This window comes from Erythrolamprus reginae, chromosome 2, assembly GCF_031021105.1.
Source record: "Erythrolamprus reginae isolate rEryReg1 chromosome 2, rEryReg1.hap1, whole genome shotgun sequence".
Lineage (NCBI taxonomy): Eukaryota > Metazoa > Chordata > Lepidosauria > Squamata > Dipsadidae > Erythrolamprus > Erythrolamprus reginae.
In genome coordinates, this window is record NC_091951.1 from 289,116,824 (window position 1) to 289,131,634 (window position 14,811).

Genomic DNA, 14,811 nt, shown 5'->3' on the forward strand with positions numbered 1-14,811 from the left:
CTCTGGTTGTTAGCATGTATTTGTGAAGTCACAAACATTCCACAGGAAGGACCAGTGAAATGAAGTGAACAGAAGAAAGGGTATATGCACTGATTTAGATAGCAAAGTACAGTCTTTTAAATCAGGGATCACCAACCTTTCAGACCTCAGGGACTACTATATTCATAATTTTAAATCCCACAGACAATTAATATGATTTTTTTAAAAAAAAAAGATAAATAGTATTTAGTGCAATATAAAAAAATGCAAATAATTCTTCTGCAGACCACCAGAAATTTATTGCAGATGACTGGGTGGTGACCACTGTTGTAGACCACCAAAGGTTACTATCTCAGTTAAGCTTAAGGTCTTACATGTTATTTTATAGCAGTGATAAATTTTAGGATAAAAAACCCCCAAGCCAACCTTGATAAGTTTTTGATCCAAACTAAGTATTATTTTTGAAGACACCTGTGTGGCCAGGTATGGCAAGCTCCAAAGCTTTTAATTGCTGAAAAGATTTATATTTCCTGAACAGACAGGGAGCATTGTTAAACTTTCCCCCATTGTGTTGCTCGTGTATTTTTCATTTGGAATCCATTGAGAAATACTATTTTGCAATTTATTAAGTTTGCCTTTAAAATCATTTAGATTGCATGCTTTATAAATATGCATAGGATTTAAATGAAGCAAATGATATATGCAAGGATATGACAATCACATTTCACAAAATTAATATTGTATTTAATTAAGAAAAGATGCATCTTAATGAGCCACAGAATAAGTCCTAATGTTTTAAATCCTTCTCAGAAATGTATAGCCTTTAAACTAAAGTGTGCTGATTAATAGTGAATTTAATTACAGCTTGTTTATATAGATAAGAAGTCACAGTTTTAAATGTGATTGCTTGTCTACCTTTATTTCTTATAGAAACAATGTTGACACGAGGGTTGAAAAATAAAAATATTCATGTTTGTTCATTGGAACTTTCGGATTTTTATATTTTATTTTTAAAATGTTTTCTTTTTGAATAAATAGTGACACAATGTAAAGATTAATGGTCAGTAGCTTCATGCCTTAGAAGTGGGCATCTAGCCATGTAAAGCACCATCTGCAATTGTGGCCATGGATCAAAATCTGAAAGAAAGCAGGTATGGCATTGTGATTCAGGCCCTGCCTTTTGTAAACGCTTGTGATACCAACATATATACAAAAGAGGTGGAGTTCGGGCCACGCTAGTTGTGTCTACTATCTTGCAGATTTTGATGTGACTGCACATCAATGACGGGCTGCATTTGCCAGCGTTATCAGAACATGCTGTGAGTGCAGAAGATGAATCTCGCGTGAGGACGTGTGTTTGTGTGAGATTTCACCAATTTTTGACATTTTTTTTGCTTCTGTACATACGCAGAAACAAAAAAAGAGCGTCAAAAATCTGCGGGAAATGGCTTCTGCTGCTGCTTGAAGGGTGAGAGGGGAAAAGAAGAGCCTTCTCCCCCACAATTTATTTATTTATTAGATTTGTATGCCGCAACAACAATGTTCTTCTCCCCCACAATGTTCTGTCTTGCATGGCAGCTGGCTGGTAATTGGCCCCAAATGAAAACCGATGCACACAGGTTTTAAACAGAACAAGAGTCTTTTTATGAGACGTTCGTTAAACTTCACAAACGCAAACCAAAGCAATGTTCCCCTGCCAAAATCCGGGCGTGAGGCCAACTGGATAAGACAAAGTCACACACACTTGCTTCTCAGCCAAAAGTCTACTCGCAATATTATTAAATGTCCAGTACAGTATCCAGGTTTATCAGGCAAAAACACTCTTCACAGACTCTTCTCCTTCGGAGGCATTAATATTGGCTTCTTGCAAAGAGCACCCTCCAAACTCCTCCCTTTATATACTCTCGGGGAGTGCAGACTATACACAGCTGTGAGCTCATTTCCTCTTTCTGAGCTTTCTTAACTGCTCCTGCCACCCCTGCATCCTTCTCTTATATACATTCAGGATTGGGTCCCTTATATCCTTGTCCACAGACCCTGGCAAATCCCCAGTTGGGGGTTCTATAGCCTCTGTAGGCTCTTCACACCCATACTCTCCCTCTTCTTCTGGCTCGCTATCTGATTCTTCCAACAGCCACAGAGGCTGACTGTGCCCAGGTGGCCCCAGTTCATCAGGCTCAAAGTCCGTTGCAGGGGACCTGGCTGTAAGCCAACCACAACACCCCGGACCCAACCTGCACAGGTAAGAGACCTCTGGCTGCCCCCGACACAAAAGGTGCCCCTACATATCCCCTATCACTCATTCCGGCTGCCCCACCCCCTTTGGTTCCCCTCTGTGTCCTCGCCACTTGTTCCGGCTGCTGGTTGCACCCACACAGCTCTATTTTTCCTACCTCCATGGCATCCCACCCCCTTTGTGATGAACCCCCCCCCCCCCTATGTGCAGCACCCTATGACTGCCGCACATACAGGCTTTATGAAGTAAAATACAAATGTTTGAATTTAGTCAATGAATATACAAGCAGAGCATGGGTGTGTGTGCTCAAGATGGCAATAGCAGTAGGGCAATTGTGGAGCAAAGTTCTGTCAATGCAGCTTTACAATAAAGTGGACTTTGCTTATCTGGTGATGATTCCTATCTAGTTTACCTAGCAAAGCCAATATCAATTTTGCAAGTCTGAAAGTACAATTCTTGCTCCCCCACATACCCTTTGCAGCTTGAGAAGCTAGGGTGGGTCTCTTCCAGACTATGCAAATCTCCCACTATTTAGTTGCAGATTGTGTTGTCTCTCTTCTGTTCCATTGGCAGCATTTCTTTACCCATTATCTCAAGGTCTTTCCCGCATTGCCCCTACATCTTTGCTGAAAACAAGACTTCGCTTGTATCATCAATTTAAATGTGGCATGGGGTGCAGCTAATTTGTAAGGCACCAGGAAAAAATAAAGACTGAAGTTTACTCCAGATCTAATTTAATTTACTGTAAAACAGCAAATCTATATGCACAGAACATACTCCAGTCTACTAAATTTGCACTGGAAAGTTTGTGGTGTTTTTTTCCTCAATATAAAATATAGCACTTGATTAGACTTCTTTATTTAGGACAAAACATTTAACCTGAAAATGCCTCCTGTAGAAGGATAATTTTCTTATTAAGTGACTCAATGTAAAAGAAGCTCCTTCTATTTTTGAAGCAAATATGAGATTACTAGAGATGCTTGAGATATGTAAGGAACTGTCAAGTAAAGATTGAGCTGTAAGTTTCTCTACTTATCAATGAAAAGCCTTACCTCCTGGCCATATCACAGGAAGAATGTTAGAAATAAAGTTTTTTTTTAAATCCATCCCCTTAAAGTACATGGGTATGTATTAGTTCTAAATGGCAATTAGCCAAATCAGAAGTTATATAAATCCACCCTTTTCTTCTAAAAGAGATTCTGAGAATGTTGCTTGAAAGCAATCATGTTCAGTTTTAGTTAGAGAATGAGAGCCATTTGCAATGGAAAAAACCCTCCTGAATGTTTCATTGAGAAAAATAGAACGACCAGTGGGGCTTACTATTGAAACCACAATCCTATTTTTGGGTTAAAATGAACTCTTTGGTGATTAAATCATATTGTGACTGGGGACTTGCAGATTAGACACATCATGATATTCTCCATAACAACAATTAAATTTCATGCCTACTCTAGTCCCCTTACTTTTCAATGATATACGTTTGATATAATTCAGGAACATTTTTCCTATAACAAAAAAAGTTTTACATTATTACCAACATTTCTTTTCCCCCATAATTGGAAGTTCTTTGAGTAAATTAAAGAATTTAAAACATTAAAAGCTGAAAGACAAAAATAGTTCAAATAAGAAAATACACTGATAAATAATATAAGAATTATATAACAGAGTCCAGGCTAATGCAGATTCTTAACATTAAAACAAAACCAAAGTATGCAAATATCTGAAAGGACACTTAAATTACCGGTATTCCTAGCTGATCAAATCTTACTTTCCTACTTTAAAAGTATATTTCACAGAATTATCTTAATTAGGAAAAAGACCAAGCAAACACATCTTTTCTTCTTCTTCTTGTAACATTGTTTATGTACAGCTGATGAAATCTCAATGGCAGATAAGAATCTCAGAGTTTGATTCTGAAGCCATAAGCCACCATGGACTTGTGGTATTTGGAGAGATGAGAATAAATGGGAATATCCACAACAATTGGTTCTTGTGGAACTTTCTGCATAATTTTCTTTCGGTCCTCCCCATGGCAATATCGCTCACTTTTCTCCAGAAATAGGGTGTCTTCACGGGCTCCACTATAGAGGTCAACTTGGTCAGCATGCTAATGAAGGGAAATCAATCGTTTTATATCCATGCAGAAAGAGCCTTCCAATAGTGACATGATTAACATTAATATTTATTTACTTGAAATAAAGGTAGGCACTGAGTTATAACCACAGTTGAGCCCAATTGTTGCTAAAGTGAGACGTTTGTTATTTTATTTATTTATTTATTTATTTATTTATTTATTGATTGATTGATTGATTGATTGATTGATTGGATTTGTATGCCGCCCCTCTCCGGAGACTCGGGGCGGCTAACAGCAATAACAGGACAGCATACAATAATTATCCAATACTAAAAACAATTTAAAACCCATTATTATAAAAACCAAACATACATACAGACATACCATGCATAAAATTGTAAAGGCCTAGGGGAAAGAGTATCTCAATTCACCCATGCCTGGTGGCAGAGGTGGATTTTAAGTAGCTTACGAAAGGCAAGGAGGGTTTGGGCAATTGTAATCTCTGGGGGGAGTTGGTTCCAGAGGACCGGGGCTGCCACAGAGAAGGCTCTTCCCCTGGGTCCCGCCAAACGGCATTGTTTAGTTGACAGGACCCAGAGAAGACCCACTCTGTGGGACCTAACTAGTCGCTGGGATTCGTGCAGCAGAAGGCGGTCCCTGAGATAATCTGGTCCGGTGCCATGAAGGGCTTTATAGGTCATAACAAACACTTTGAATTGTGACCGGAAACTGATCGGCAACCAATGCAGACTGCGGAGTATTGGTGTAACATGGGCATATTTGGGAAAGCCCATGATTGCTCTCACAGCTGCATTCTGTACGATCTGAAGTTTCCGAACACTCTTCAAAGGTAGCCCCATGTAGAGAGCGTTACAGTAGTCGAGCCTCGAGGTGATGAGGGCATGAGTGACTGTGAGCAGTGACTCCCGGTCCAAATAGGGTCACAACTGGTGCACCAGGCGAACCTGGGCAAATGCCCCCCTCGCCACAGCTGAAAGATGTTTCTCTAATGTGAGCTGTGGATCTAGGAGGACGCCCAAGTTGCGAACCCTCTTTGAGGGGGTCAATAATCCCCCCCCAGGGTAATGGACGGATAGATGGAATTGTCCTTGGGAACAGTGTTCCCTCTAATTTTTTTTTGGGGGGGGGGCGGAAAAGTATAGTGTCTGAGTGGCAGTCCCTTCAGGATTGGGCGGCACAGAAATAATAAATAAACAAACAAACAAACAAACAAACAAATAAAAAACCCACCCTGTTTTGCCTCAGAGAATTTCAAAATAAAATACTATACTGTGTGTCTATAACAGTGAGCTCATAATAGGGCAACTCTATCAATATCAAAATGCCACTGAAATAGTTGAGCTAGTTTCAAACTAGATTTTGATTTTCTTTCTCTCTTCCTTCCTCTCTTTTTTCTATCTGTTTCTCTCTCTTCCTCTCTCTCTCCTTCCCTCTCACTCTTTCCCTCTCGGCTTCTGGGCAGGTTTGGAAAACTCTTGAGTTGATGATGATTTTTAAGTGAGCGATTGCTCACTGCTCAGCTTAGAGGGAACTATGCTTGGGAGGCAAGACCCACAGCCACTCCGTCTTGTCTGGGTTGAGTTTGAGTTTGTTGACACCCATCCAGGCCCCAACAGCCTTCAGGCACCGGCACATCACTTCCACTGCTTCGTTGACTGGACATGTGAGTTATGTGAGTTTTGCCCTACGGGTATGGTCAGGAACGCAGTTCCGGTAGCGAAATTTGGAGCTCCAACCTAGAGCACCCAATTTGCACTGAAGGATGTTGAAAAATGCATAAGCCACACCCACAGTGTGGTAGTAAAACCTTTGGTAGCCTATCACTGGTTTTGCCCCATTTTAGACCATTCTTGTCACAGTGGTTAAATGAATCACTGCAGATGTTAAATCCGTAACACCATTGTTAAGTGAATCTGGCTTCCCATTGACTTTGCTTATCAGAAGATCAAAAAAGGAGATCACATGACACAGACTGAATTTTGATCACATAACCAGGGAGATGCTGCAATGGTTGTAAGTATGAAAAATGGTCATTTTTTAAAGTGTCATTGTAACTTGGAATAGTCATTAAATAAACTCTTGTAAATCAAAGGCTACCTATAATACACTGCTCAAAAAAATAAATAAAGGGAACACTTAAACAACACAATATAACTCCAAGTAAATCAAACTTCTATGAAATCAAACTGTCCACTTAGGAAGCAACACTGATTGACAATCAATTTCAAATGCTGCTGTGCACATTCAACTTTGTACAGAACAAAGTATTCAATGAGAATATTTCATTCATTCAGATCTAGGATGTGTTATTTCAGTGTTCCCTGGGGTTTTTTTGAGCAGTATATATTGATGCACATAAATTCCATTGTTTTTAATACCATTTCACTCCAAAGAATCTCTGGGTGGTGAATAACAAACCAGAAACCAACTCAGAAAATATACCACTGTTACTATTCATCATTGAATATTAGTATTGTAATTACAGGAACAGAGAAAAATTACAGTGGATTAATTTGAGTATGCAACATGTACTCTTGAGATCTAATCTGAGAGGTGCTAAGTTCAAAAGCTTCCTTGAAGAATATGATGGCCCCGATAAATATCCCTATTCTATATTGTCAAACTTCAAAGGACCATTCATTGTTGAAAACCCCCCACTAATGTCCATGGTTCTGTATTCTTTGAAGAGGAAACCTCTTATATAAATCAAATGAAATGGCCCTAATTAATTTTGGAAGTGGAGATGCCTTCTATCTGTGTTCTCTTTGGATGGTCTCATAGACCTGGAAAGATCTTTCAGTACAACTGCCTGCTTATATAGGAATTCAGATTGATGTATCCCAATGAGATGGCCATCTAAGTTCTGATGAATACATCCAGTGAAGGGATCGCCAAATCGATTTTTCTGAAAGTGCTTTCTCCTGCTAACATTTAACTAGAACCTGTCTTCCTATATCTTCAGTCCTTTATTCTATATCCTTGGGAATGATGGGGAACGGTCTTGAATTTCTTCTATCGGACATCCTTTCAGATATTCAGAATACTGTACTGTCTTAACCTTCCTCAATTGCCTTTTCTCAGTCGAATTCTACCCATTTCTTCTTTTTGTTGTTGCTGTTGTAATTTTAACTCAGTGTTGACTCCTAGTGAGACTACCAGGAATAGTCTCTACAGTTTGCTTGGCAAAATTTCAGAACTGGCTTGTCATTGCCACTTTCCTAAGACTGAGAGAATATGAACTGGTCCAGGACGACTCTGCTGGCTTGGGACTGAATAGTCATTAAATAAACTCTTGTAAATCAAAGGCTACCTATTATACACTGCTCAAAAAAAAATAAAGGGAACACTTAAACAACACAATATAACTCCAAGTAAATCAAACTTCTGTGAAATCAAACTGTCCACTTAGGAAGCAACACTGATTGACAATTCATTTCAAATGCTGTTGTGCACATTCAACTTTGTACAGACCATTCAATGAGAATATTTCATTCATTCATGTCTAGGATGTGTTATTTGAGTGTTCCCGGGGGACTGGAACTCATGGTTTCTCAGTTTTTAGCCTGGTGCCTTGATCACTACATTAAATTCAGTCTGGTTTCAAGTTAATCACTGCTGTCCTTCCATCTATCACTTCAGAAGTTTCTGAATGAGGTCTGTTAAATACTCGAAGTACTGTATTACTTACTTACTTACTTACTTACTTACTTACTTACTTACTTACTTACTTTATTTATTTATTTATTTATTTATTTATTTATTTATTTATTTATTAAATTTGTATGCCGCCTCTCTCCGTAGACTCGGGGGGGCTCACAGCAGTGATAGAAACAATGTTCAATACAAATCTAATAATACGAAATTAAAAACCCATAATTTAAAAAACATGCACACAACACACCATACATAAATTATATAGGCCTGGGGAAGATATTTCAATTCCCCCATGCCTGACGGAAGAGCATCCTCCTTCCTTCCTTCCTTCCTTCCTTCCTTCCTTCCTTCCTTCCTTCCTTCCTTTGTTTGTTTGGATTTTTATGCCGCCCTTGTCCATAGACTTTATCTCACTATATCAGAGTAAAGTGCATACATAAAGTATATGTTTCTTTAAGGATATCTGGGCTAACATGGGTAAAGAGCCATGTTTGCATTGGACACCAGGTTGAGTATGATTTTCTTCCTCTTTAATAGAAGAAAGAATGAGCTATTAAATTTGAAAGTATTCAATAGTGCTTTTATAAGTATTTATTGAGAGCCAGTTTGACAAATCACTTTTGAAATACTGCACCAAGATAACTGCAGGAATTTATCCAGGCAATTTCTGAGAATCAGACACGATTGAACAGAATAAAATAAAATAAAATGAGGCCTCTGTTTTGCATAAAAAAACAATTGTTCCCCCTGATTCCTACCTGCAAATGTAATGCTCTGTATTTCATATCTTGTTTCCAGGGCATCACATACCGTTCTGGCATCATTCCATGTTTGCCCGAAAATGTTGGTAAATGGCAATGAATAAACCTGGGAATATAATAAGGAGTCGACAAATAAATAAAACTGAAAATCATAACATTATGATATATCAAAAACATCTCACAAAATACAAATGTACTATTGCAACCATCTGGCCTCATGATAGCACACAATCCAAATAAAGGTGTCCAAAACATCCTAAGTAAACCAAAAGACCCAGAAGATCCAGAAAAAAGAACAGGAGTCATTTTACTACAACATACAGTGTAAGAATGGTAACAACCATTATGTAGGACAAACAGGCATAAGATTAGCAGAATGCATCTATGAACACCAACTAGTAGTCAGAAGACGTGATGAAAACTTTTTAATTACACAACACATGGATACATATCTCCAGGACCGCCTTCTGCCACACGAATCCCAGCGACCAGTTAGGTCCCACAGAGTTGGCCTTCTCCGGGTCCCGTCGACTAAACAATGTCGTTTGGCGGGACCCAGGGGAAGAGCCTTCTCTGTGGCAGCACCGACCCTCTGGAACCAACTCCCCCCAGAGATCAGAATTACCCCCACCCTCCTCGCCTTTCGTACGCTTCTGAAAACCCACCTCTGTCGTCAGGCATGGGGGAATTGAGATATTCCCTTCCCCCTAGGCCTATACAATTTATGCATGGTATGTTTGTGTGTATGTTCGGTTTTTTAAATAAGGGTCTTTTAATTATTTTAAATATTAGATTTGTTATATGTTGTTTCATTATTGTTGTTAGCCGCCCCGAGTCTACGGAGAGGGGCGGCATACAAATCTATTAAATAAATAAATACATACATACATACATACATACATACATACCATAATTTCTGCTGGGAAACTGTGAGCATACTAGACCAAGCCAAATCCAAAAATACTACAGAATTTCTGGAAGCCTGGCACTCTTGACAAATTGGCCATCAATAGGCATATAGAAATAAACAACATCTACATATCATTCAAAAGAGACAAAACCCCCAAAAGGAAACAAAAAGACCCAAATACCTCATTAGCAATCAATACCCAGATGTGCAGAAATTAACATCAAGATTAACTCTAGACCCCTGGTTAGGGGGGCAATTTCATTTTTAATGGGGGCAATTAGAATCTTGTTTAAACCTAGTTAATGGTCTTTTAGGCTTCCTCCCCACTTTTTGAATAATAAGAATTATATGTCGGGGTGGGGTGGGGTGGAGGAAGGCTTCAGGATTCTAGAGATGCTTAGGTGGGGCATGGCCAAAAAAAGGTTGGGAACCACTGCTCTAGACCAACAATCAAGTAAACAATATCCTAGTCAAGGAACTACTATCTCATATAAATTTAATAAATAATATTAATCTCAGACAAGCAAGCTAACAGTAAACAACAGCCTAATCAATTAACAACCAAGAATACTTATACCAGCACTGAAGGGGAAACTATATACAGTAAAATGAGAGCAAATCCTGCTTTCCCACATGAATTGTCTGCAAGAAAACAACCAAGTTCAGAGAGCACCAAGGATTTCACAGAATAAAACCTTGTTTTACACTTTCAAATGCTTAAAAAGAGAACAATAATCCCTATTCTTAGTGCTAAGAATGCAAATTGTGCCAATTAATTATGTTCTATTTATAATGTAAAAGGATTGTTACTTATTTTAGTTTTAAAACCAGTATGATGAAGTTAGTGTCAGAATTGGAAGCAGTGGTATCTACAAGGGAGATCCTAGAGGCAAATCAATAGTTGTGACATAATCATGAAAGCCTATCCTTTTGGATGTAGGTACAATGTCAACACAAAAGGCACAGAACTTGCAATGCCACATCTACCATCGTGTTGGGGGTTGTCGCGAGTTTGACAAGTTCGACTGAACTCGCGAGAAGTTTTCTTTTACAACGTGCTTCCCTGGACACAACGGTGAGGAATGTGAGAGAGCTACATGTCTCACTTCTGCCCCGCCCCACTTGCCACACCTCTCAATAACGAGATCGATTAGAATAGAATAGGATTTTTTATTGGCCAAGTGTGATTGGACACACAAGGAATTTGTCTTGGTGCATATGCTCTCAGTGTACATAGAAGAAAAATATACATTTGTCAAGAATCATGTGGTACAACACTTAATGATTGTCATAGGGGTCAAATAAGCAATGAAGAAACAATCAATATTAATAAAAATCTTAGGATGCAAGCAACAAGTTGCAGTCATACAGTTTAAGTGGGAGGAAAAGGATGATAAGAACGATGAGAAAAACCTAGTAGAAATAGAAGTGCAGACTTAGTAAAAAGTTTGACAGTGTTGAGGAAATTATTTGTTTAGTAGAGTGATGGCGTTCGGGAAAAAACTGTTCTTGTGTCTAGTTGCCTTGGTGTGCAGGGATCTGTAGCGATGTTTTGAAGGTAGGAGTTGAAACAGTTTGCATCCAGGATGTGAGGGGTCAGTAAATATTTTCACTGCCCTCTTTTTGATTCATGCAGATGGTGGGTAAGGGAAGCAGCCAGGCTGCTATTGCTATTGAGTCAGGTTGGAATGAGCTGGGCTGGGAGATGCACATCTTATCTTTCCAGGTCCAGTTTTTGGTGCTTGCCCGCTCCCATCCATTTCCCTTGCCTGCAAACTCCTGCCCCATTTGCAAGAGATCAGCCACCTGGCACCTCTTGCCAAGTAGTGCCCACCCAGTGTATAAGCCCCCCCCCCCCCCGGCCAAGCAGAGCACCATTCATCACATTCCTTGATGTTGTGTCTAGAGAAGCACGTAATAAAAAAGACCTTGTGAGTTTGAGAAGTTTGATTGAACTTGTGAGGTCAATGTAGCTTTGTCTCAATGTGTACCAAGTTTCCTGAATAAATATATTACTTGTTCTGTCGGGCTCTCTGGTAGACTCCTCCCAAAAATTCACAGGTACAAATTTCAGACACACACACGTTTGAAAATTCAAAGCAATGTTGTTTATAATGAAAATTCACTTAAACTAAGCCCTCTTTTGGTATAGCAAAGAGCACTCGTCTCCAAACAAACTGGTAATTTGTACAAGTCCCTTATCAGTTCTGTGATACTTAGCTTGCAGCTGTGAGGCAATTCACAGTCCTTCTTTCACAAAGTGAAACACACTTTGCTCTAGTTTAGTTTCAAAGCGGGGAAAAATCAGCACACAAAAGGTCAAAGTCAGTAAAGCAGTCACGAAACACAACGATCAGATAACCCTCCACAATGGCCAAACCCACAGGCTGCTATCTATAGCAGCCTCACTAATTACCACAGCCCCACCCAACCACAGGTGGCCTCATTTTCTTTGATAATAATCTCTCAGCTGTTGTTGCCTATGCATTGCTCTCCGCATGCGTGGCTGTATCACCAACTCTTGTTCTGAATCCAAGGAAGCGCTAGATAATTGATCTCCTTCTGAGCTGTCTGCCACACTCTCCTCCTCCCTATCACTCCTGTCTTCTTGGTCAGAGGAGCCTTCATCAGCAGATTCCACTGGGGGGGGGGCAAAACAGGCCTGCAGCATGTGGATGTCTCCCCCACATCCACAGTCCTTGCGGCAGGAGCTGGGCCAGAGCTAACCACAACAATTACTGTATAATGATTATTATCAGACAGGATGCTGGTTAGTGGACTGATTTAAATTGATATCTGTATGCCTGTTAAACCATCTTATTAGAACATGAACATAAGCTTCTCACATTGTTATAAAAAACCACTTTAAAATATAACCACAAAAACATTGCTTATTTTTTTTTGTATTTCTGAAGCATTTTCCTATTTACATATTTCAAGAGGATTACTGAACAAAGAATTGGGGATTTTTGGCAGGCTCAGTGAATTCTTAATCATTAACTTCAATTTCTTCCATTTCTAAAATACCTTCTGTGCTTGTTTCTGTTATTTGCACAATCAACTGCAATTGGAAAGCAAGCACAATACTCACTTGAGAAAAAAATTGGGCATTAAAATCAAAATCTATCTGCTGCTGGAAAAGGTACATATTTTTTCCCATCCTCCCAAATATCTGTCCGGATTGAAGTCCATCTCTTACCCTCTGAGGTTTGTATTGACCCCTTTGGAAATCCCATGGGGTTTAGGCCCCTCAGGGGTTTCAGCTTTGGAGCTGTCGCTCATGCTACAGGAAATGCTGCACCCTATTGTTAGTCACAGTCAAGCAAACTGGCACCTGCATCAAGACAAGGCTTATGATGCATCAGCCATTGTCATGTTGATGACATAATCAGAAATGCCCTTTCAATGAATACATGGTTAAAATATAACAAAATCCAAAGGAAGCTTTGATTGTTTTCCATAGGTGTTGATGAGGAAGCAGATGCTCATATATTTTGATGGAGGTAGAAAATGAAAAGAACATTAACTTTGAGAGAAGAATATGGGGATGGGATTATTGCATTTTGAAAACCTGGATTAAGGCAGTAGATAGTTGTTCTTAGCCTTGAGAGATCTAATTCAACAGAACCTTTACTTTATATATGATTAAATTATCGTACATAATTGTCCTAATTTAATTTAGGACTATTGGTAACTTTTATGCATTTTAATAAGCTTCATTAACTTGGGGATCTACCATGTCTTACTGCCCTCTTGCTGCCATTCCCCTTTTTATGAGTGCAGCCTAAATTTACTGCAACATTTTAGGGACATTGGCAGTATTTGATTTTTTTTCTTTTTCCCCCTTCTGGGCTCTGGCTATGTTTTTCCTATCGCAGTAAATGAGATTGAATGTGTATAATTTTAGAAGAGCTGTGCATGCATATGTGTACATCCACATACAGTTTATATAGCAGATAATGTGTATATTTTTGTGTGCCTGTGTGTAATATGTATGTACGCATATGGCATATATACATAGAATTAAATAGTATATTTTGGATGTTCAGTAATAGTATATAGATAGGGAAGTTGTATCTCTTTGAGGTGAGGAGAGGCCAGGCACTCTAGCCCTAGCCCAAACCCTTGACATCAGTGACCCGTTGGCCACATTTAAGCCAGTCACATGACCTTTAAGCCACCCCTCATCCCATGATCATGCCACTCCCACCTGGTCATATGGTTGACAAGCCATACCCACAGTACGGTAGTAAGAAATTTTGCAGCCCTTTACTGGATGTTGGGATGAAACATGGAATATTTTACTCATGATAGGAATTGACTATGTGACATGAATATTGAAGATAGTGATTCTGTATCTAAGGCCATCAGAGGCTAGGAGTTTGGGTAGGCCAAATCTGCTTGTAGAGGCAGTCCTCAACTTACAATTGAACCCCAAATGTCCATTGCTAAGTGAGACAGTTACGTGAGTTTTGTCCCATCTTCCAATCTTTCTTGCCACAATTGTTAAGTGAATCACTCCACTGTCAAGATAGCAGCACAGTTCAGTGAATTTGACTTCTCCTTTGACTTTGCTTGTTAGGTCACAAAAGGTGATGACATGACCCAGAACACTGGAACTGTCATAAATACATTCCTGTTGCCAAGCATATGAATTCTGATCATGTGTGAATGCTGCAATGATCGTGTGAAAAATAGTCATGTCAAGTTTTTCATAAGTTAGTGCCATTGTAAATTTCGAACAGTCACTAAAAAAATGTAATGTTGTAAGTCAAAGACTATCTGTAGTTTCTCTAGTGATTGATAAAATAATTTAAAACTTATTTCTTCCTCAAAGGATTCATATATCAGTAACAAATATGAACATGAAAGGAAAAATACACGATTGACGAATAACAATCTAACAGGAACAGCTCTACCTCTCTACCAATTTTTTTTTTTTTAAAAAACTTTTAAACATCATAACAATAACTAAAAATGGATTAAATCATTCCAAGGCAGCATGGCTTCCTTGTGATAATAAAGGAAGACTTAGGAGGAAAATATAACTTTGCTACAGGCAGTCTAGCGGGAAAGTGCTTTAAATATACAAAAATGTTTTTGCTCAGGAGCACCTCCTTTTTCCACAATAAAGTCACTGAAATCATTGTGTAACTTTGAACTAAAAAATTAACAC

The 14,811-nt window shown here is 39.0% G+C and overlaps 1 protein-coding gene across 1 annotated transcript; it reads right to left on the reverse strand.

Annotated features, from left to right (window-relative positions):
• Positions 1–3,554: 3,554 nt before the first annotated feature.
• On the reverse strand, positions 3,555–12,917 carry SPMIP10 (sperm microtubule inner protein 10). The gene is made up of 3 exons (XM_070744212.1): positions 12,835–12,917; positions 8,723–8,867; positions 3,555–4,322 (listed from the first exon to the last, which is right to left on the reverse strand). The coding sequence occupies exons 1-3, from the start codon at positions 12,915–12,917 to the stop codon at positions 4,116–4,118; spliced, it is 435 nt and encodes a 144-aa protein (XP_070600313.1). The 3' UTR covers positions 3,555–4,115.
• Positions 12,918–14,811: the final 1,894 nt, after the last annotated feature.